At 33.8% G+C, this 25,009-nt stretch overlaps 1 protein-coding gene across 6 annotated transcripts in view; it reads left to right on the top strand.

The window, feature by feature from the left end:
- KLHL4 (kelch like family member 4) overlaps nt 1–25,009 on the top strand; it is a 115,022-nt gene that overhangs the window by 51,854 nt on the left and 38,159 nt on the right. For 5 of the 6 annotated variants that reach the window (XR_010939782.1, XM_067722516.1, XM_067722512.1 and 2 more), the window contains exons 2-6: nt 8,517–8,684; nt 9,074–9,210; nt 12,069–12,265; nt 16,018–16,230; nt 20,992–21,178. Coding sequence is in view for 5 of the 6 variants with exons in the window: in XM_067722516.1 (XP_067578617.1) it covers nt 8,517–8,684; nt 9,074–9,210; nt 12,069–12,265; nt 16,018–16,230; nt 20,992–21,178 (902 nt within the window). In the remaining variant the exon portion in view is untranslated. The remainder of the gene's footprint in view (nt 1–8,516; nt 8,685–9,073; nt 9,211–12,068; nt 12,266–16,017; nt 16,231–20,991; nt 21,179–25,009) is intronic. The other variant, XM_067722515.1, reaches the window with a different exon arrangement.

Below are 25,009 nucleotides of genomic sequence, written 5' to 3'. Positions count from 1 at the left end.
CCCAAAGAACCATCTTCCCCAAGTTAGAACTCAGACTTCCTTATTAATACGAAAAAGGGTGGGGCGGAGGTGGCTGGTTGTTGCAAACTTCTTGTTGTCAGAATCCTTTGTTCTTGCAGCTGTCCCCCGTGTAGGTCAGGTCACAATGTTCCTGTAAACCTCCAATAAGACAAATGTTATTCTCTGTTCCACAACTTTTTACCTCTATATGAATGAAATGTGTTATAGATTTAAAGGTCAAGCCTGGAAGGCGGAGCCTTGAGAATGGGCTATTATATATATTTCAGGTTTTTTCTTCTCTGTTACAGTAACATTGTAACAAAATACTATCAACAGTCTTTAGAAAACCATATTAAAACAATAAATAAGCAAACATTTTAATACCATATTAAGAACTGGTTGGGAGACTACTTTCCCTTGCCTCACCCACTGTTCCCATTGGAAACCCCAAAGCATTAGCAATTGCTACATAAAAGTCTTTCACCAGCCTCAAACAAACTTCACACATCAATCTTCACATCTAAGGGACTATCATGTATGCATAGATTGTGTGAATGTCTCATCATTCTGGTTTGTCAACCTCTTTTCAGGTACTTTTTGTCCAGCATGGTGTAACCAAAAAAAATATATAAAAAAAAAAAAACATTAGGTTCCCTTCAGTTAAATAACTTTCCCCCAAATAACACACACCAAAGAAGTAAAAAGACCACCAACTTCTCTTGACCCTGCTGCTGTTTAAATCACAATTCTATATTATTCTTTCTTGTCCTTGCTGTAGTTCATTAAATCTGTGAATGCTACTTATTGCTTTCACTTTTGTTCCACATGTAATCTGTATACCCCAATGAAGATAGTCAAATGCAGATGCTGAACATGCTGTGTACTTTTCTGCTGCCAGGCATCTGGCTCAGAATTGCCATTATTTCACTCAGGGAAGACCTTCAAATGGAGTCTCACTGCAACCAAATGCTAAATACTTTTACTCTGTTTGCTTCTTTGTCAAGTCACTATCAGGTGTAATCTAGGACTGCCCTTCAGACTAACTCATTCGGAGCAACTCCTTCCTATTGACTCAGTTCCTGACTGCAGATTTCCCTTTTCTCAGTTTTCACTGAGAAACCCACACCAGGTTTCATAAAAGATCTATGATTTTCCTGGTGTTTAATCTCTGTTCCTAGTCTAAATTTTACTTTGCTACTTCTACATTCCATCTAACATGTTATGAGAAATCTAGCTGGGGAAAAATAACAGCAGTTACAACAATTACAAACTTTTGTTCATCTTGTTCTCCATTCTTCAAATACCTTTTTCACTCTTTTCTGCTCATCCAGGCCATGTCCATCCTTCAAAGCTAAGCTCACCTGTATTCTTTTTGTATACTTCTAAGGCTACCCTGTATTTTTTTCTGCCACTTTCACTGATTGTGGTAACCCAAAATGGTGATTATGATGATGAGATTACAATGATGACAGTGGTGTTTGTGCTGGTGTTTTTAGTGACTAGGATAGCTAATATTTAATGAGTATTTCCTGTTGTGTTCAGAAAAACCTCTTTGGAATTGGCACAAGTTTACTGATGAGAGGATTTAAGTATTAGGGAAGATAAGCAAATTTTTTAAAGTCACTTAATTAAGTGTCAGAATGGAAATTAAGCATTTGAGTAAAAAGCCTAAGTTCTTAATAACTACACCACACTGTCTCCTCTCAAATTTTATTAATTTTAAAAATGCAATTAATGCAATATTTAATGTTTTTGACATCTCGAGATTTTGTCATTTATTATTGTTAAATACATATAGTTGCTTTCAGTAAATGTTTATAAAACTAATGGAAAAAATTACCTGACCTTATCATATTTAATTTTATATATAGCTTACATTAGTTTTCTAGGACTGCCATAATGAAATAGCACAGACTTGATTACTTAAACAATATAAACGTACTTTCTAACAATTCTGGAGGCTAAAATTCCAAGAGCAAATAAATTTTAGAGTCCTAGATGAAAGTGATTTCAACTTTGATGCCATCATCATTTATCATAATTAAGTAATAACAAAATTTTAAAATATATTATCCCCAACATTAATAACTGATAAGCCTTCATAAATGGCAAAATGTTTTGGTTTTAATGCAAACATTGCAGGCATTTGCTTTGTATTATCCATATATAATATTTCCTTTCAAATAACAATTTCAGTCATTTACAACAGATGATATCTTAATATATAATCCCATATGATATATTAAAATATTTATTTCACACAAAAGAATACATCATTTCTTCAGAGAAAAATTTATACCTACTATAGGTTTAGAATGTTGGCTTAATTTATGCCACTCAGATCATTATATTATCTGCATGATTGCAAGTTTATATTATCTGAATAGCTATCTTAGCAAGAAGAAGCTCTAAGTTTGTGATTTGCTTCTGAGATTTAATTCATACACTTCCAGGACTCCAAATGTAATAAAGTTCAAGCTACAACAGCATTAAAAATGTGCATAAATTAATACCTTAATCAGACATTTACTGAGTGCCTTCTATTTGCCAGGAAAAGCACATGGATGAAGCTTTAACAGCTCTCCAAAGGAGAGTCACTACAAAAATTTTATTTAAGCCATAAGCTTGTCCCTTGGATTGAAGAGAGCAATCTTTCATATGGTCCAGCATCACCATATACAAAAAAATAGAAATTAATTTTCTGTGTAGTTTTACATTCCCTCAGTAAGAAAATGCTCTTTTCTATAATGAGTTTTGGGAACTAAGTTAACACCATTAGAAGAAGGCTAAGTTTCCATTTAACCTCCATGACTCACTTGAAAACTGGAATTTACAACAGAAAAAAATATGAAGCTATTTGAGAAATGTCTAAATAAGAAGTTATGCTCTCTATGTTAGCAGCATGTGGTTCTGTGTCTTTACAACATTTGAACTAAGTTAAAAGGCACATTCTCTAAAATAACTGCATTCAGATTTTCAACTTCAAACTCAGAGGCTTGCCAAGAATATCTTTACAAAGTATTTATATTTTAATTTTTTAAGTATATTTCCAAATTGCCTTCCAAAGTGACCTCCAAAATTAACGACACCAATTTTTTAAGATAATTCCCTCCATTTTTTCTCAAAGTAAATTTTTTACAAAAGAGTTTTGCAGCAAAAGCAATATTAAAGGCTTATTGTTCTGATATCTGTTTCACTACTACTCAGAAAAACATAAGAAACTCAAGTATTCTCCTTAAAATTAACTAAAATCAGACTGCAGTAACTTCTGTGATTTCAGCACAATGGTGGATTAAGAAGTTCCAGATCCTTGTCCTCTATGGAAATATCAAGTAAGCAACTACAGATTGATTTAAAAAGCTTCATGGGAGCTCTGCAAGCAAATAAAGGATATACAGCAGCCAAGTAAATGTCTGATCAAGAAAAGGTCACATTCAAATCAACAGAAATTTCATGGCATTTATGCTTGCTCTTATACCAGGGTAGAACAGCATAATTGGAAGAAGGCAACTTATTTCTTGATTTCCCCCTCAAGATACAAGAAATGAGTGGAAATTTTGGCCACATTCTGGTCTATCTGTAGGCTATGCAACAAGCTAATTTCAGTTTTGCCTAACTCAATGATCAGATGAGAATAGCAGTATGGTTTGGATGCCAAGTTGGAAGCCACAAAAAGTAGTGGCAGGTACAATAGCACATGAAAATTGCAGGACTACAGACCCATGGATACATGGGGGCAAGCAATTATAGGCAAAGGTATACAAAAGAATATCTAAGGTCTGACAAAGAAGCAGAGGTGAGACATAGAGAAATTAAGATCTGTATAAGCAAGTGTGTATATGTGAGATTGGAATAAAAAAGCACACATGCAAGTCCACAGAGATGCATTCTCAGAAAAGTCCTGAGAACTCAACTTTCATGTTGGGCTGATTAGTGAAATACTTCCCCCACACAGAGCCAGTATGCAAAGATTAGGAAAAGTGACTGTTTTTCCAAATACCCAATTTTAGCAAAAGATCACAAGGAAACAAGGAAACATGGCTCATTCAAAAGGGACAAAATAAATATCAGGAAACTGACCCTAAAGAACAACAGATTTTAAAATTTCTAGATAAATAACTTAAACAACTTTCTTAGATATCCTCAAAGAGCTAAAGGAAAACACAGAAAAAGAACTAAAAGAAATCAGGAAAGCAACATATGAACAAAATAAGAATATCAAGAAAGAGAGAAATTACAAAAAAGAAGCAAACAGAAATTCTGGACATGAAAAATACAATACTAAATTGAAGAATTTACTAGAGGGTTTCAATAGCAGACTTGAACCAGCAGGAAAAAACCTGTGAATTTGAAGACAAGTTATATGAAATTTTCAAATCTAGAACACAAAGAAAAAAGAATGTAAAACAGTGAATGGAGCCTTAGAGACTTAAGAGCCATCATCAAACAGACCAATATATGCATAACTGAAATCCCAGAAAGAGAAGAGAGAGAAAAAGAGCAGACACCTTCTTTGAAGAAATCATGGTAAAGAAGTCCCCAAATTTGAGGAGGGACATAGATTTAAAATACAGGTAGCTAAATGAACTTCAAATAGGATAAACTCAAAGAGACCCAGACACATTGTAATGAAACTGTTGAAAGTAAAAGATAGATCAGTTTTGAAAGCAGCAGAAAAGAAATGACTCAACACATACAAGGAATCATCAATAAAATTATCAATAATTTTCTGATCAGAAACCTTGCAAGACAGAAGGCAGTAGGATGATATACATTTGTCCTTCAGTATCCATGGGGAATTCGTTCCAGGACCCACCACAGATACAAAAATCTGTGGATGGGTTCAACATGTGGAACCCAGGGGTATGGAGGGCTGACTCTATTTAAAGTACTGAAAGAGGGCTTCCCTGGTGGCACAGTGGTTGAGAGTCCACCTGCTGATGCAGGGGACGCGGGTTCATGCCCCAGTCTGGGAAGATCCCACATGCCGTGGAGTGGCTGGGCCTGTGAGCCATGGCTGCCGAGCCTGCACATCCAGAGCCTGTGCTCTGCAACAGGAGAGGCCACAACAGTGAGAGGCCCGCATACCAAAAAAATAAAAAGAAAAAAGTACTGAAAGAAAAAAAATATCAAATGATAATTCTATATCTGTAAAAACAGTCCTTCAAAAATGAGGGATAAATTAATATATTTGCAAATAAGCAAATATTGAGAAAGTTTATTACAACTAGACCTTCACAACAAGATATGTTAAAGGGAGTCCTTCAAGTTGAAAAGATGTATCAAAATACCAAAACTTATCATAAGCAGCAAAAGCAGTGCTAAGCAGATAATTTTTAGCTATACATGCTTACATTAAAAAAGATACAGGATGTCAAATCAAAAAGCTAACTTCATTCCTCAGCCACTATGGAGAACAGTATGGAGGTTCTTTAAAAAACTAAAATTAGAGCTACCATATGATCCAGCAATCCCACTCCTGGACATATATCTGGAGAAAACCATAATTCGAAAATATACATGCACCCCAGTGTTCATTGCTGAACTATTTACAATAGCCAGGACATAGAAGCAACCTAAATGTCCATCAACAGAGGAATGGATAAAGAAGATGTGGTACATATATACAATGGAATATTACTCAGCCATAAAAAAGAACAAAATAATGCCATTTGCAGCAACATGGATGGACCTAGAGATTGTCATACTGAGTGAAGTAAGTCAGACATAGAAAGACAAATATCATATGATATCACTTCTATGTGGAATCTAAAAAAAAAAAAGGTACAAATAAGCTTATCTACAAAACAGAAATAGTCACAGATGTAGAAAACAAACTTATGGTTACCAAGTGAGAAAGGCGGGGGAAGGGATAAATTGGGAGATTGGGATTGACATATTCACACTAATGTACATAAAATAGATAATAAGAATCTACTGTATAGCAAAAAATAAAACTAAATTGAAACAGAAGGAAGGGAATAAGAAATATTGACACAGAAATAAACAAAAAAATTTGACACAGAAATAAACAAAATCAAGAATTAAAAAATAGAGAAAACCAATGAAACCAATAGTTAGTTCTTTGAAGGCATCAACAAAATTGGCAAACCTTAAGCTGCATGAGGAGGAAAAGAGAGAAGACTCAAGTAGCTAAAATCAGAAATGAAAAAACAAAAACATTGTAATTACTATGAGCAACTGTATGCCAGCTTTGGGATAACTAAATGAAGTGGACAAATTCCTAGAAACACACAACCTCACAAGAATGAATCATGAAGGAAAAGAAAATATGAACCAACTTGTAACTAGTAAAAAGTGATTGAGTCAGTAATCAAAAAACCTCCCAACAAAGAAGAGGCCTGAACCAACATGGCTTCACTGGTGAATTCTACAAAATATTTGAAGGGGAATTAATAACAATCCTCCTCAAACTCTTTCAAAATATTGAAGAGGTGGGAGCACTTCCAAACTCATTCCATGAGGTCACCATTACCCTGATTCCAAAACTAGACAGACACTACAAGAAAAGAAACCTGCAGACAAATATTTCTTATGAATATAGATGCAAAAATCTTCAACAGAACACTAGCAAACAGAATGCAATAGCACATTAAATGGACTATAAGCCATGATAAAGTGGGATTTATTCCTGCAATGTGAGGTTGTTTCAACATATGAAAATCAATCGATGCAATACCCTATAATTAACATAACATAGGAAAAAACAATCATCTCAACTGATGCAGAGAAAGCATTTTACAAAATTAAATACCCTTTCATTATTAAAAAAAAATTCAACAAACTAGAAAAAAGAGGGAAGCTACCACAACATAATAAAGGACATTGTAAAAATCACCATATCAATGTTTACTGAAAGGTTTTCCTATAAGATGAGGAACAAGACAAGCATGCCCACTTGTGCCACTTCTACTCAATATAGTAGTGGAAGTCCTTGCCAGGGAAATCTCTCTCTCTCTCTCTCTCTTTCACACACACACACACACACACACACACACACACACACACACACACACACAGGCATCCACATAGGAAATGAAAAAGAAATATTTCCCAGCAAGAACTTCCCAAAGCATATTCCTCCTTTAGAATATGCCCATCTCTGATACATGCTGGAGTATACACAAGGACAGCTAAGATAATTAGATATTGAATGTTTGATTGACTCAATGTGAATCAAACCATTTCTTGAACAGAGGAAAGATTAGGATAAGTGAAACCTGAATTCCTTCCATTCTATGGTTCCAAGGGATTGTTCCTTTCTAAAAAAAAAATAAGCAATTTTTAAGGATATTCATATCCTATTACCCTGATTGTCCATACAGTATTGTGACAGAATGTCCAAAATAATCTTTAAAGGTTAAGAAGATTTGCAGGTGAATCATTTATTTGAATTACACAGACAAAAAGAGAGTAATGTCACCCTGGGCCAATTGTCTTCAAAGAAATACAGCCTAAATTGTGGGAGGGACCTAAAATTAATCTTAACTGGTGTTGGAAAATGATGCCTGGAAGCTAGAATCATAACAAGAAAAGTATGTTCATCTTACCATCAAAATTTTAAGCTTCTACTCACTGTAAACCTCTATGTGCTTGTGTTAGTACTTAAATTCCACCGTTGTATGAGGTTGAAAAGACATGTAAACAGCTTTCATTATTGCAGATTCAACAGTCATCATCTTTGCCTAAACAGTCAAAGGGTACAAACTTCCAGTTAGAAGATAAATGAGTTCTGAGGATCTAATATACATCATGGTGACTATAGTTAACAATACTGTATTGTATACTTGAAAATTGCTAAGAGGGTAGATCTTAAATATTCTCACCACACACACACAAAATGGTAACTATGTAAGATGATGGATACTTTAACCTTATTGTGGTAATCCTTTCACAATATATATGTATATCAAATAATCACATTGTACATCCAAAACTTAATGTAGTATGTCAATTACATCTCAGTAAAGCTGAAAAAAAATAAAAGATGGAAATATGTTTATTTTCTTGATGGGAATGACATATTGTAAACAATGTTGTGGAAGTCTCGGCCTTGAGATTCTTCAAGAAATATCTCTGATGTGTAATAAGTACTCCATGGAGAAGCTTCAGAATATAATCAAATTTGAAAAGTATTTTGAATCATGCCTGCAATTTCATGCCAAATGGCATAATTGTGATGCTAATAAAAATCAAAGAGGCTTGTATCTTGAAGTTTATGTTTGTGCATATAACAATTAGCACTAGCCCTGCCATTGAACCATGCATAGTCACATCCATGGTTACATTCCAGACATAAATAGTAATCATGACACCTCACTTTAATGGAGGTTAGGGAGCAATAATAGTGAAATATTTAGGATTGGTGGGCAAATTTTAAGTTTACTTTAATTCTATTTATTTTTTTTAGAAATAAATTTAGCCTAAATTTCTACTGGATTTTTGCACACCCACTAGGAGAAAAAAATATATTCTCACACTCATCCCCCTTTTAGATTAGATACACAGCATCCTGAAGAAATGAATGTTAGTAGATCTGAGGAGCACTTCCATGCTGTAAACCATGCGGAACAAACTCTTCATAAAATGGAGAACTACCTGAAAGAGAAACAATTGTGTGATGTGCTACTCATTGCCGGACACCTCAGAATCCCAGCCCATCGGTAAGTATCCTTAAGCAGACAGATCATTTAATGACTATAGCTAGCATGAATGAGAAAGAATCAGTCCATTGATTACGAATTGGAGCATTGAGGAAAATAGATTTTTATGTTTTTATATTGAAAAAACACTAGCCTATATGATCTGTTTCCCTGTGTGATATTTAGAAGAGCCAAACTTTAGAGAAATTGATGAAGAGAAACAGCACAAATTGTCTAAACAGAATCAACTTACTTAATTTACCTTTCTAATTTCACTACACTTTACTGAACTATGAAAGATTTATGCAGAAAACGTACTCATCAGTGTTAAAAACTTACCGACTATATTTCATGTTTTTCAGTGAGATTATGGACTGATTTAATTTCCTATGAAACATTCCTAATTCCAGGTTGGTTCTCAGTGCAGTGTCTGATTATTTTGCTGCAATGTTTACTAATGATGTGCTTGAAGCCAAACAAGAAGAGGTCAGGATGGAAGGAGTCGATCCTAATGCACTTGATTCCTTGGTGCAGTATGCTTACACCGGTAAGTGCTTGGCATGTATTAACTCATTCAATCCTCACAGTAACTCTATATTATATAACCCACATTATTATTATTATGACCCTGCAAGTGAGAAAATTGAAGGATAAACCAGTTAAGTAAATTTCCTAAAGTAGTAAGTGGCAGAATCAGTATTTAAATACAGTAATATAAAAGAGCAAGAGGTAAATAATATACTATAAAATTTTTGACCATGAGAAAATAGAGCTATTTTAACACAAAGCTACAAGAGCATGTCTCTCTTTCTCTCTTGAGAGGTGTGGGTACATTCTTGTTTGTAAAAATGAGAGTGGAAGTGGGATATTCTAACTCTATAGATTTAGTCTCTTCTTTTGAAATAATAAAGTCATATTTAATCAAACTATCTAACAAAGGTAACAGGATGAGTTTGGGGGCCAAGAAATATTTATTTATTTATTCATTCATTCCAACTTTATTAAGGAATAATTGACAAATATAATTGTAGATATTTAAAGTATACAACTTGATGAATATATATATATATATCATGTATATACACATATATGTGTGTGTATATATATGTATATATACACACACACAGATATATATATATATATGTATATATATATGAATGATTACCAAGATCAAGGTAATTAATTCACACATCATCTCATATAGATAACTCTTTTTTTTGGTGATACTGTTTAAGATACACTCTCAGCAACTTTCAAGTATGCAGTACCCAATACCGTATTATTAACTAGAGTCACCATGCTGTACTTCTTATCCTGAGAACTTCTTATAACTGAAAGTTTTCACCCTTCGATCTACATTTCTCCATCTTCCCTTTCCCGCCCCTATTCCACATACAAGTGATCCCATACAGTATTTGTCTTTCTCTGTCTACCTTAGTTCAGTTAGCATAATGCCCTCCAGGTTCACCCATGTTGTTACAAATGGCAAGATTTCCATCTTTCTCATAGTTGAATAGTATTCCATTGTGTGTGTGTATATCACATTTTATTTATCCATTCATGTGTCAAAGAACATTTAAATTGTTTCCATATCATGTGAATAATGCTGCAATAAACAAGGGAGAGGAGCTATCTCTTTCAGATCTTGTTTTCATTTCCTTTGGAGTGGGATTGCTGGATCACATGGTAGTTCTATATTTTTTTTATTTTTTAGGAGCCTTCATACTGCTTTTCTTAATGGCTGAACGAATTTACATTTTCACCAAAAGTGCACAAAAGTTCCCTTTTCTCCAAAGCCTCACTAACATTGACTATCTCTTCTCTTTTTTATAATAGCCATCCTAACAAGTATGAGATATCTCATTGTGGTTTTTATATGCATTTCCCTGATGAGTAGTGCTGCTGAGCACCATTTAACATACCTATTCATCATTTGTATGTCTTCTTTGGAAAAAAAATTCTATCCACGTTTTTTGCCCATTTTTAATTGGATTATTTGCTTTTGTGCTATTGAGTTGTATGAGTCCTTTATACATTTTGGATATTAAACCCTTAACATGTATAAGGTTTGCAGATATTTTCTCTCATTCTGTAGGTTTCCATCTCTATTTTTTGCTTCCTTTGCTGTGGAGAAGATCTTTAGTTTGATGTAGTCCCACTTGTTTATTTTAGCTTTTGTTCACTGTGCTTTTGGTGTCTTACCCATGAACTTATTGCCAAGACCCAAGGAGCTTTTATGCTATGTTTTCTTCTATGAGTTTTATTGTTTCATCCATTGAGAAATAAATGTTATTCTTAATAACCAGGGCAAGTTTCAATGTTTACAGCAGATGAATCTGAGAATAGTTCATATTTCTCTGAGTTTCATAAAATATAGGCAGGGCTCTCCCTTCAAAATCCAGGATGAGAAACAACACAAGAAAGTTTGCCAATGGGCTGGATCCCTTTACAACACATTTTAGAGGTTGAAGCGAATACATAGCAGCTTACAGTTTTTATTATTCATTTTTATGGTTATGCAATCAGATAGAATTCATATTAAGGTATTTTATAAAACAAAATTATAAAATAATACTTTATAGTTTATATAATCCATATGAAATATCATTCTTTATAATTTCCCTATAGCTTGGCTAAAACAGAAATATAGGAATATACCTTATCAAAATAACTTACAACATTTGCACTAATTCATCAATAATTCTTGCTTCAAAAATAATACAGATATATCAATATAAAGGAAACAGCTTAAATTGCTCTGATCTTGGTTTTTAAAAATCTTTACAGATATTTTTAAACAGAATCTGTTTTTTATACCTAAGAAAATAATCATATAAACAATTCTTTAGCTGAGGACTCTTGGCAACATTTTCTTTCTTTTAAGACAGTGCTGGGCATTAATTCCAGATGTAATATTTGGGCAAAGTCATCCTTATCAGCTAATAAATACAGATGCAAAAATATGGACATATAAGCTTAATGTTATTTACCCAGACATTTTTCCACACAAATGACAGGTACCTGTATTGCCCATTGTACAATCCTTATACAATATGACATAATGCTTCTTGAGTCATAATGTAGACAGTTTTTAGTATTAGATTTAGATGCAGGTCTAAGATGATAAAGAAACAAGAAATTGCTTTTTGTTGCAATGGTGGTACTCACTGTTCATTTGCTCCAGTTGTTTTTGATAATCTAGTATGGCTCCCTTCAGCCATCTTATTAGTGTTTGTACATACTCACTTGCATATATTCACCTCAAAAGGTATTCCCTGAATAGTTACTGTACACTAGAAAAAGTAGCCCTATTAATTAAAGAAATTGAAAATTGTAGCTATCTATCATATTTGTGTCTTACTTTATGGAATATATAATAATTCTTTACTTTTTCAAACCATTTAGGTGTCCTGCAATTGAAAGAAGATACTATTGAAAATTTGCTGGCTGCAGCTTGTCTTCTGCAGCTGACTCAAGTCATTGAAGTCTGCTCCAATTTTCTTATAAAACAACTCCACCCTTCAAACTGCTTAGGGATTCGATCATTTGGAGATGCCCAGGGCTGTACCGAGCTCCTGAGTGTGGCACATAAATACACAATGGTAAAATCAATTGCTTCATGTTAACTTATAGTGATAATATATTAACACAGTGTCTAAACTAATTATATGTTTACAGATATGTGTTTGTGTGTGTGTGTTTGTGTGTGTAGAACCATTCCAAGGTAAAGATTATAATGTTGGGATAAAATTAAAAAGCAATATGAATTTACATAATTTTCAAATGACTTGCACAAAATAGATATTAGATACAAATATTTGTCTGGTTGAGCTGTACACAAGCAAATTTCACATTTTTCAAACTAAAATGATTTAATTAAATCTCAGAGCTTGGAGAAATGAAAATATTGCCAACAATTAAACTGGACAAATGCATATTTCAAGTAGAATCCACAGTAACAAGAAAACATAATTTCCCTGATGTTTTTGTACTATTAGAACTTTACTTCATAAAGTTGTACAAATTATTATTTCTAATGAAATTTATCGGGTTGGCCTAAAGGTTTGTTTGGGTTTTTCATACGATGTTATGGAAAAACCCGAACGAACTTTTTGGCTAACCCAATAGGCATCATTCAATAAGTAAAAAAGTAATATTATTGGATCACTATTAACTGGAAGAACTTAAGAACTATCAAAATTAGTAAATCAGACAATTCTATTGAATGGAATTTTTATTTCTTAATGAAAACATGTTATTTCGGTGAAAACAACTCAATTCTTTAATTAACTTAAAATTCCTCTCAATTCTGTTAGTAATTATAATAAATTAACTGAACATATTTGATGTGTTAATTCTTTAAAAGTTGCATGGGATAAGACTATTTTTATTCAGTCAAGTGAGAGTGACATGAAATATAGATTGTAGGGAGGCAAGTAAAAGTAGACAGAGGATATTAAATAAATCCTTACCATTCATGCTAATAATTCCTTTATACAAAGAAGAAAATGAACTTTTTAACCTCTGAAGCAGGGAACAACACAAGAGATGGATCTTTCTGAGAAACCAAATTAAAAGATAAAATTTCAAGCTAAGAAAATAGCTACCTTTATTTAAGATTCAAAAATAAAGGCAAGTACATAAAAATGAACAATAGAGAATCACAACTAAAAACAATAAAATTAACAGTACATTTTAGAATTGAGATGCATATAATTAAAAAAGTATTTCTAGAGTTTCATACAGACCTTAAAATTTTCAAACTTATAATATTTGAATTCTCTTAAAAATTCTTGTAAAACTTCCCCTCTCTTCTTCCCACCCTTGGTCATTGTTCAAAATTTGAAGTTTTAAACATATTTCTGAAACAATACCATTATATGGCGAATCATATTATAATAGATTGACATTTTAACATGTCATTTAATTATGCTATTTATATTCCTATGTCCTAAATATAGATGCTATATAATCTATAGGAACAGCAGTTCAAAGGTTAATCCTACCACAAATGCCAAACATGAAAACTTCCTGTTAAATTACTTAAATTCTTGAACTAACTATTAACAGTTTCCTGTCTGGTATCTTACTCTTGCAGACAAAACACATTCTGATAAACAGCTTGAGTTATTTTTGTTGCTCAAAATGAACTTGTCTTCCTTTTCCTATTATGTGACTGAAACTGAGTGTTAAAGCAGGATGTGCAAAAAAATGCAATGCTGTTATCTCCTTTAATCCCTCTTTAGTTATTTTAGTATATATTATAAATGCAGCAAAAGATGTCAAGATCTTGCTAAAATAATGCTTTTATAATACTGTACTGATAATATAAAAATGTAAATAATTTTAATCTCTAAGAATAATGCTAAACTAAGGATTCAGTTACAGTCATTTGAATCATAGACTGAGTAAAACAGATTGCCCTTTCTAATGTGAGTGGGCCTCATCCAGAAATACCCTCACAGACACACTCAGAATAATGTTTGGCCAAAAGTCTGGACATTCCATGGCTCAGTCAAGTTCACATAAAATTAACCATCACAATTATATAAATAGTAGTCTGCATCGATGAAACATTCAGCAAATATGCTATATTCATTGAATACATTTTGCAACAATGTAAGTGTGGATTTTAAAAATGAATACTAAACCAAGGGCACTCTCTCTCACACTCTTGTTTTTTTTTTTTTCTTTCGTTGGAGAGTGGATAGAAAGAAGAATGAGAGAATGAGAGATGGGGTCTTCCATAATATTTACACAGTTTCAAAGTTTACATACACTACCAGTAATGGGTAACCATAAGCTTTAGAGTGTTTTATCTTTTTCTTAACCCTTTCATAAAAATTATGTCATTTATGAAAGGCAGTTGAAGTATTGAACAAAATGAAGTAGACCTAAAGGCATAGGTGTGAGTTCATACTTAGCCATTTACTGCACAAGAGATCAAACAATTCACATAGCCTGTTTTCTCATCAGAATAATTCCACCTCCCACAAGACTGCATTGGTGATGACTTAAAGTTTGTGAAAGAAATCTGTAAAGTGTGAAGTGCTGTACAATTGTAATGTATTTTTAGTTTTAGTACTAGCTCCACCATTTTGCTATAGATGAGAGGGTTTTCAACAAGGAACATCTGCTATAGTAAAAGCAGCAGTTCTCTCTCAATTACTTGATTAGTCACAAGAGGGCTCTTTGTCTAAATAGGCAAGTTAACTTGGAATTTACGGTATCAGAGCTTCCTGATGGGTCTATCAAACTTGATGATTCTTGTATGGATAATTTTGCTATTAGGTTAACTCAGTCCCACAATGACTAAACTCAAGGGCACTGGTGGTTCATTGGCAGAAGTCTTGCCTCCTACAATGGCTAAACTCAGAGTGGAGCTGAGGGAGTGATTTGATTTATCCAGATCCCCCAGTTATACAGAGGCTGTCTTAAGCTGCTTCCAGAATATCTATTTATTGGGCAACATAAATTACCAACTAGACTTGCTTATATCAATTTCAGAAGTATATTTTATTGCATTTAAATCTTAAGATCTTTACTATGAAAAATGTTGGAAATGATAATTGTGTTGTCAAAGAAAATATATAACATTATAAATAGGAAAAATATAGTGGTGTTTTGATGAAAAAAATTGAAACACAGCTGCCTGAAATTTGATACTTGATAAAAATACAACACAAATGACAGAAGAGAGAATCAAGTTATAAAACATAAAAATTGAGAGATAGCCCCACTCCCCCTCAAAAAATAACTCCAAAGGAGTCACTTTTAGATTAACCTGACTCTGTAGATGTTTATCCATTGTAAAATAACTTTGCCTTGGTTAATAGAAGATTGTGCTTTTTTACAAGAGAAGTTTTTAATCAGTCTCTTTTTCTCATCTCAAATGAATTCAGTATGTTGCCCCATCAAATGCACAGCCAAATCTGCCTCTATCAGGCCTTCAATATAACCTCCACCTTGAAAATTTTTAGCATTTCTCTTCAGGTTTTTGGCTAAAGGCCAACTTGACATCAGTCAGTTCTGGAGTCATAAACTGTTGTCACCTACAAATCTGAGAGAGAAAAGCACTGGCATCAACTCAGACACTACCCATGTGGCCTGTGAAGTAGTTAAGGCCTTTCCTTGTGTTTAATAAACAACTCCCAGTGGAAGCATTTTGTTCCTCAGCTTCAGAGGCTCCTCCAATACCCTGTCATGGGCAGCAATAACATCTATTTTCTATGAATGCATATATCTGTCTCTCTGGCTTTTTCTGAAGTTTAACAAAAAGAAATGCTTTGGTAAGCTTATTTTGTTAAGAAGTTTCTAAAGTACAAAGTTTCAGTAGAAGACTTCTCTTTTCTAGGAACACTTCATCGAGGTAATAAAGAACCAAGAATTCCTCCTGCTTCCAGCTAATGAGATTTCAAAACTTTTATGCAGTGATGACATTAATGTTCCTGATGAAGAAACTATTTTCCACGCTCTAATGCAGTGGGTAAGGCATGATGTGCAGGCTAGGCAACAAGACCTAGCAATGCTGCTTTCTTACATCAGACTGCCATTACTTCCACCACAGGTATGGAAACTTACCCAAGGAATGTAAATTATAGTTCTAAACAACAACTAGGCATTAAGCCATTCCTTTTTTTTTTTTTTAATTTTATACAGAGAATTTCTGGTACAGGATTTGTTTCACAGAAGGACATGTACAGCCTTCAATTAACAATATTAATAATGATGAAGAGCAAGGAAAAAAGGTTTAAGGAAAAAATCTACAAATGATCCCCAAACTTCAGAATACTCATTAGATTCAGTTTCCTCTCTCACCAAACAGTACTTGTAACAAGCAGGGAAAATGACTAACCTAACTCTTTTTCTTTTCCTGCCATCTTCTAGGCAAGGTGATAATAATCATTACAGTAGCATCCCAGAGGAGACCCTAGGGAGGAGTTAGATTCTGGATAATACCTGCTAACTAACATGAGTAATTAGCTACTATGATTGAAACCATATTATAATTGCTTCAGATGCACTGGAGCATCATTATAATGGCATCCTCACCATGCATACAGAAGGATTGTACTAAAAATGATCCTAAAAACAAATGCCCGTCCTTGGATAAAACTCAGGATTGACCCACCTCATACTGAATTTTAGTATGTAAAATTTAGTGAGGTTGGAGTGCAGTCTCACTATATAATTCTAACACTGGTGATAACCAAAATTATTTCTCTGTAGCCAACTGATCAGTAGTATATATCATTTATATTATATATATACATATATATATATGAATATAAGGCACATATGAACACTTCATATGCTATATAACTTGTAGCTAAAGTCCTCAAACATCATTCACATTGGAAGGAAGGACTTTTCTGGACTTAATGTATCCGTAGCTTCATAAATGTTAAAATTAATCAATTTGCAAAACATTTCTAATTAAATGTTAACATTGAAAAATAGATTTTAATTTGCTGATGATTTCTCTACTTTTTTTTTTTTACTTTTAGCTGTTAATTAAATCCCATGGAAGTACATATTTACTCTTCTTTTTAGTTGAGGTACAGTTGATTTACAATATTATATTAGTTTCAAATATTATTATTTGAAACTATAATATAGTTTCAAATAATATAATATAATATTAATATTATATTAGTTTGAATTAATTCAAACTAATTCAAAATTTTTATAGATTATATGCCATTTATATTTATTATAAAATATTGGCTATATTCCCTGTGCTGTACAATATATCCTTATAGCTTATTTATTTCATACATAGTGGTTTGCATCTCTTAATCTCCTACCCCTAACTTGCCTCTCCCCCCTTCCCTCTCCCCACTGGTAACCGCTAGTTCTCTATATCTGTTAGTCTGTTTTTTTTTAATTGAAGTATAGTTGATTTACAGTGTTATGTTAGTTTCAGGTGTATAGCAGAGTGTTCCAGTTATATATATATATATATATATATATATATATATATATATATATATTCTATTTCAGGTTCTTTTCCATTATAGATTATTACAAGATATTGCCTATAGTTCCCTGTGCTATACAGTAGGTCCTTGTTGTTTATCTATTTTATAGTTAGTAGCGTGTATCTGTTAATCCCAAACTCCTATATTATCCCTCCACCCCTTCCCCTTTGATAACCATAAGTTTGTTTTCTACAACTCCGAGTCTGTTTTGGTTTTGTAAATTAGTTCATTTGTATCATTTTTTTTAGATTCTGCATATAAGTGATATCATATGATATTTGTTTTTCTCTGATTAACTTCACTCAGTATGATAATCTCTAGGTCCATCCGTGTTGCTGCAAATGGCATTATTTCATTCTTTTTAGTGGCTGAGTAATATTACATTGTATATATATACCACATCTTCTTTATCCATTCATCTGTCCATGGACACTTAAATTGCTTCCATGTCTTGGCTATTGTAAACAGTACTACTATGAACATTGGGGTGCATGTAACTTTACAAATTAAAGTTTTCTTCTTTTCCAGATATATGCCCGGGAGTAGGATCGCTGGATCATATAACTCTATTTTTAGTTTTCTAAGGAACCTCCATACTGTTCTCCATAGTGACTGCACCAATATACGTTCCCACCAACAGTGTAGGAGGGTTCTCTTTGCTCCACACCCTCTCTTGTATTTATTTTTTGTAGAGTCTGTTTCTTTTTTGCTGTGTTCACTAGTTTGTTTCACTTTTTTTAGATTCTACGTATAAGTGATAACATACAGTCTTTGTCATTGTCTGACTTATTTCTGAGGATAATACCCTCCAGGACCTTCCTTGTGGTTGCAAATGGCAAATTTTCATTCGTTTTTTATGGCTGAGTAGTATTTCATTGTATAGAGTGTGTGTGTGTGTGTGTGTGTGTGTGTATATATATATATATATATACCACATATGGTGAGTGGGGCTATGTCCCTGCTCAGTTAGTTACTTCACCTGAGGCATGCCAGTACTGGTGCCTATAGGCTGTTGGGTGGGGGCAGGTCTGAGTCCTAAGGCTAATAAGCTAGAGGGAGGATTCCAAAATGGCCCTTACCAGGGCCAGTGTCCACACGACAGAATGAGCTCCCACAAATGGCTGCTGCCAGTGTCTGACTCCAGGGTGAGCTCTGGTTGCCTATTGCCTTTCCTGGTGACTCTCTAAGATCAGCAGGTAGATCTGACACAGTCTCCTTTCAAGTTACTGCTTCTGTCCTGGATCCCAGAGCATGTGAGATTTTGTGTGTGTCCTCTAAATATGGAGTCTCTATTTTCCACAGCCCTCTGAGTCTCTTGAATGTAAGCCCCGCTGGCCTTTGAAGCCAAATAGTCTGGTTGCTTGTCTTCCTGGTGCAGGGCTCCTGGGCTAGGGAGCCCAATGTGGGGCTTAGACCCCTCGCTTTTTGGGGAGAACCTCTGCAGTTGTAATTATTCTCCTCTTTGTGGGTCACCCACACCGGGATTATGGGTCTTGACTATATTGTGACTACCCCTCCTACCCAACTTGTGGTTCCTTCTTTACATCTTAACTGTAGATGATCTTTTCTGGTAGGTTCTGGTCTTTTTCATCAATAGTTATCCTATAAATAGTTGTAATTTTTGTGTGCCTGGGAGAGGAGATGAGCTCAGACTCTTTATGCTCTGCCATCTTTGGAACTCCCAGTACATATTTACTCTTAAGCCGGGGCTTCTTTGAAACTCAGTTTCTCAGGCCCCCACCACAGACCAACTGAAACGATTTATTTGGTTGAGGCCAAGGATTCTGTATTTTAACAAGTTCTCCAGATGATTCTTAGATATGCAAAAATTTGAAATACACTGGTGTAAAGGATCAGAAGCCCTTAACTTTATAATGCTATTAAGTCTATATGACATTCTTTCAGCAAAAGGCTTAGTTGGACTTTTCTTAATTTATTGGAATAACAGGAAATATCCAGCTGAAACACACAACCAGTGGTACCTTGGCCTCCCACTCCTGAGTATGCCTAGAATGTGGGATTGTGTGAACTTTTCCTGATGATGGTAGTAGTGGGTAATCTTATACAAATATTCTAGAAATGAAATACATGAAGAGACTGGTGATAAATATCTGAAGAATATTTTTGAAAGAAAAAAAAAATTACATAGCCTAGTTTTCAAACCTATTTACTACAGCGTATGCATTAAGGAAATACCTGGGGTCTCATCAGCCAAGTCAAAACAGTGATCCATCAGGGATAAAAAGTGGGGTGAGAACAGGGTTGAGGTTAACCAGTGAAGAACGGGAAACTTCAGGGGGAAGTTTTATGGGGTAAGATTAGTATGTCCATTCCAACAATCTTCTTGCTGTTCCTGTCAATTCCTATGATACTGTAGACTCCAGACTCCAAGGAACCAATCTAAATGACCCTTGGAAAATTCTGAACAAGACTCTTAACTTCTCCTCAACTCATCTCAAGAAGAATACTTTACCTAGCTTTTATCCCATTGAATTAGGGTCATATTAGCTGCCGGGCAATAATGGTTAGAAAGGATTGATCTCATATACTATTGATGATGAATCACCTAGTTACTAATACATGTACTTTACTGGTGTACACATGTACATGTACAGATAAAAAGCACCTGCTTCATGCTTTGATTTGATGATAAAGATGCAGCCCCCATGGTGATATTATTTTTTTAATTAATTAATTTATTTAGGGCTGCATTGGGTCTTCGTTGCCGTGCATGGGCTTTCTCTAGTTGTGGTGAATGGGGGCTATTCTTCACTGTGGTGCACGGGTTTCTCAATGCGGTGGCTTCCCTTTGTTGAGGAGCGCAGGCTCAGTAGTTGTGGCAAACAGGCTTAGTTACTCCTCGGCATGTGGGATCTTTCTGGACCAGGACTTGAACCCAAGTCCCCTGCATTGGCAGATGGATTCTTAACCACTGTGCCAACAGTGAAGTCCTGATATTATTTTAATTGCGCATGTTTGTGCCATCTCCCCTAAATCAACCAAAAAGGTGACTGCTTCTCTAGCGGGGCAGGAGACACTTGCTCTGTGCAGACACAGCCATTCACTTTGCTTTCAGTAGCACATTTTATGAGTGCTTTTTCACTTTCACTCCTGGAGATTACATGTACATACTCAAAAGAGGAAAAGTATGTCAAATAAATGTGCATTAATAAATTAGCTACTACCATGAGGCTTTTAATGATAAAATATGTTACTAAGTAACTTAAAATATTAAATAATAACACATACATTAGAATTAGCTTGAGTTTTCTCCAAAGTTATATAAATGAAAATGCTATTTCTAATGTTTTCTCTTTACTTCATATACATGCATCATTACTTTTCAGTTACTGGCAGATCTTGAAAACAGTTCCATGTTTACTGGTGATCTTGAGTGTCAGAAGCTCCTGATGGAAGCTATGAAGTATCATCTCTTACCTGAGAGAAGACCCATGATGCAAAGCCCTCGGACGAAGCCTAGAAAATCAACTGTGGGAGCACTTTATGCTGTGGGAGGCATGGATGCTATGAAAGGTAACAGGAACAAATTAATTACTTTAGAAAGTATCATTCAAAAAAGATGTATTCTCAACACCCTCTAAACTATAAGGGTGGTGTTAAAGCTATATATAAATGTCTGCATCTAAAGCTATTTCTTATAAATAAGGTAATATAAATATTGTGACCTCCTTTTTTATTCTTACCTTATGGGATAAAACCCTTTCATTAGTGTTTCCTCAACTCTTAATAGGTACTTTTCCCTTATGACAGCAATATTTATTTATTTATTTATTTCTCTCAGGATACATTTAATTTCTTTTTATTGAAGTATAGACTTACAATATTATATTAGTTTCAGATAAACTACATAGTGATTCAGTATTTTTGCAGGTGGTACTCCATTATAGGTTATTACAAGAAAATGGCTATAATTTCTTGTACTATACAGTATATCCTCGTTGCTTATCTATTTTATACATAGTAGTTTGTATCTGTTAATCCCATACCATTAATTTGTCCCTCCCTCCTTCTCTATCACCTTTGGTAACCACTAGTTTGTTTTCTATATTTGTGTGTCTGTTTCTGTTTTGGATATACATTCATTTGTATTATTTTAGATTTCACATATAAATGACATACAGTATTTGTCACTCTGACATTTCACTAAGCATACTATTGTCTAGATCCTTCAGTTACTACAAATGGCAGAATTTCCCTCTTTTTGTGGCTGAATCCTATTCCACTGTATATATACCTCATCTTTTTTATCCATTTATCTGTTGATGACACTCAGGTTGCTTCTATGTCTTGGCTGTTGTATATTATTCTGCTGTGAACATTGGAGTGCATATATCTTTTTGAATTAGTGTTTTCGTTTTTTCTGGATATATGCCCAGGAGTGTAATTTCTGGATCATATGGTAGTTCTATTTTTAGTTTTTTGAGGAAACTTCATACTGTTTTCCATAGTGGTTGTACCACTTTACATTCCCAGCAACAGTGTACAAGGGTTCCCTTTTATCCACATCCTCTCCAACATTTGTTATTTGGAGATTTTTTGATGATAGTCATCTGGCATGTGTGAGGTGATATCTCATTGGAGTTTTGATTGCCTTTCTCTAATAATTAGCAATGCTAAGCATCTTTTCATGTGTTAGTTAGCCATCTGTATGTCTTCATTGGATAAATGCCTCTTCTGCCATTTTTTGATTGGGTTTTTTTTTGATATTGAGTTGTATGAGCTATTTATATATTTTAGATATTAACCTCTTGTAGGCCACATCATTTGCAAATATTTTCTCCCATTCCGTAGGTTGCCTTTTCATTTTGTTGGTGGTTTCCTTTGCTGTGCAGAAGCTTTTAAGTTTAATTAGGACCCACTTGTTTATTTTTGTTTTTATTTCTTTTGCCTTAGGAGACAGAACCAAAAAATATTGCTATGATTTATGTCAAATAGTGTTCTGCCTGTGTTTTTTTTCTAGGAGTTTTATGGTTTCAGGTTTTACAGTTAAGTATTTAAACCATTTTGATTTTATTTTTGTATATGGTGTGAGGGAGTATTCTAATCTCATTGCCCAGTTTTCCCAGAACCACTTGTTGAAGAGTGTCTTTTCTCCATTGTATATTCTTGCCTCCTTTGTCATAGATTAATTGACCATAGGTGTGTGGACTTATTTCTGGGCTTTCTATTCTGTACCATTGATCTATTTGTCTGTTTTGGTGCCAGTACAATGCTGTTTTGATGACTTTAGCTTTGTAGTATAGTCTGAAGTCTGGGATGGTGATACCTTCAGCTTTGTTCTTTTTTCTCAAGGTTGCATTGGCAATTTGGGTTCTTTTGTGGTTCTTATGGGAACAATTTTTAAATTTCAGTATTTGCTTTGCAACATAAGATATTTTCATGGAAAACTTAAAGATTTACTGTAAACGGAAGGGATGGGGTCCTCCAAATTTGTTTTTTGACAGAAATAGGAGAGTGGTCTCTAACTTCTTGCTGTCAATTTCCAGATAGTTGCTCAAAGACCAGTTACAAATAAACTTGAAATGTTGATAACAAGATCAGCAATTGCATCCTGGAATAAAACAATGATTTTACAAAAGAATTTCAACAAATAGGAATAAGGAAAAATTTCTGAAGCCATCATTCTACCTTGAATACTTCTTAGAACTTGTTTTTCTATAGTTCTGTCTTTTTACACTTGATTTCTCAGTCTGTAGACCCATGTTTCCAAAACAATGTGGCAAGGACTTTGTAATTAAGAATTGGCAGTGTAGGAAATAAGATCAACCACTTAAAATTTGCCAAGTCATACATAGAAATGTTTTGACACCTTGTAGAAAATGTTGCAAAAGTCAAAGTCCTGTGCTTCTGGAAACCGATTCTTTCTTTTGGTATGTGTAACTGGAAATTGGAAGACCATATAGGAGACATGTCAATTAATAATAAACCTATAAAACAAAAGCTTGCAAATGCAGTTATTTCCAAAGTAGTAGAGAAACGTCACAGAACTAGTGTTCTTCAGAAAATAACAAATACAATGAAATATTATAATTAATTTCAAATCTAGTAATGATATTTTATTGCATTTTGTTGAATAGAATTAACATTAACAGCATTTAAAAGGTGTCTTATTTGATATTTATATAAAAAGGTACTAAGTACAAAATGCAAGCACAGCTATGCTTAGTTTCTGATTAAAAAAAAAAATGCCTAACCTGCAGAGTGAGAAATGGAAAACTTTGTGTTTATTGGTTTGGTTTTCCTGTTTGTTACTATTTTTGTTATTTTTTCAGGTTCCTGTTTTTTAAGTTAATATTACACAAATGAATGTGTTACACAAGATGGTAATAAGTATCTGCAACTCCTTATTAGCTTACAGAAATGAGTGAAATGTGAGCCTATGATCCCTTGACTCTATTACCACAGTTTGATATGGAAGGAAGTAAAACCATCATTTTGAGACTCTTGGAATACCTATTGTATGGAAATATAAAAATGTCTATGGGAAGTTGCAGACAACTACAATAATAGTAAAAACTATTATTTTTGAATACCTGATCCTTGATTGGCATTTTGCAAACATCATTTCTAATCCTCACAATAATGCTACAAGATAGATTTTATTACCCCAGTTTTGCAGATGAGGAGACTAAGGTCCCTAAGATTAGATAGCCAAGCCAAGGGCAAACATCTAGAACTAAGGGAAAGGGAATTATTACTCAAATTTTGTCTTCCTTTTTGCTATACTGCCACTATTTTAGATGAAAGAACAACAACAACAACAAAACTGACCCCTCTCTTTGAGGGTTTTAGAATATATTTAAAATTCAGGGTGAGCACTTAGGAGCAAAAAAAGAAAGAAAGAAAAGAAAGAAAAAAATAAGTAAAGCAAAAACATTAAAGTGGTAGCATTTATCTGTATAAATGAATGTTACATTTAAAAACATATCAATTTACATTCTTAAAAAAATTTCTATATGCATGCCTTTTCTTACAGTGTGTTATTTCACTTATCTTTTTAAGATACTTTTTGAACTTTCACCTTTTGATGTTTAGGAAATACAGTACTTCCTCAGTCTTTAATTACCTTTCTGACTCATACAATTAACTTGGAATTAGTTGCTAAATATAGGTATCAGACAAGTGGCTGGAGTTAACTATAACTCCTACCGTGTATATTAAAAGATTCATCAAAAAATTCTAAGTATGATCACAGAGTCAAAAATTTTAAATGGTCAAATGGTAAACTGTGGGCTTTTGTGAATACAAGGTTTTCAGTAACCTTTCATTTATTATAAACAATGAATTCTGAGAGACAATATGGCAGGGGACAAATTAAAAGTTAATATAGTGATTTTTATTTCA

Source organism: Pseudorca crassidens, chromosome X (assembly GCF_039906515.1).
Source record: "Pseudorca crassidens isolate mPseCra1 chromosome X, mPseCra1.hap1, whole genome shotgun sequence".
In the NCBI taxonomy this organism is placed as follows: Eukaryota; Metazoa; Chordata; class Mammalia; order Artiodactyla; family Delphinidae; genus Pseudorca; species Pseudorca crassidens.
Note: the sequence above shows the minus strand (reverse complement) of the source record. Positions and strands in the feature narration are given on the sequence as shown.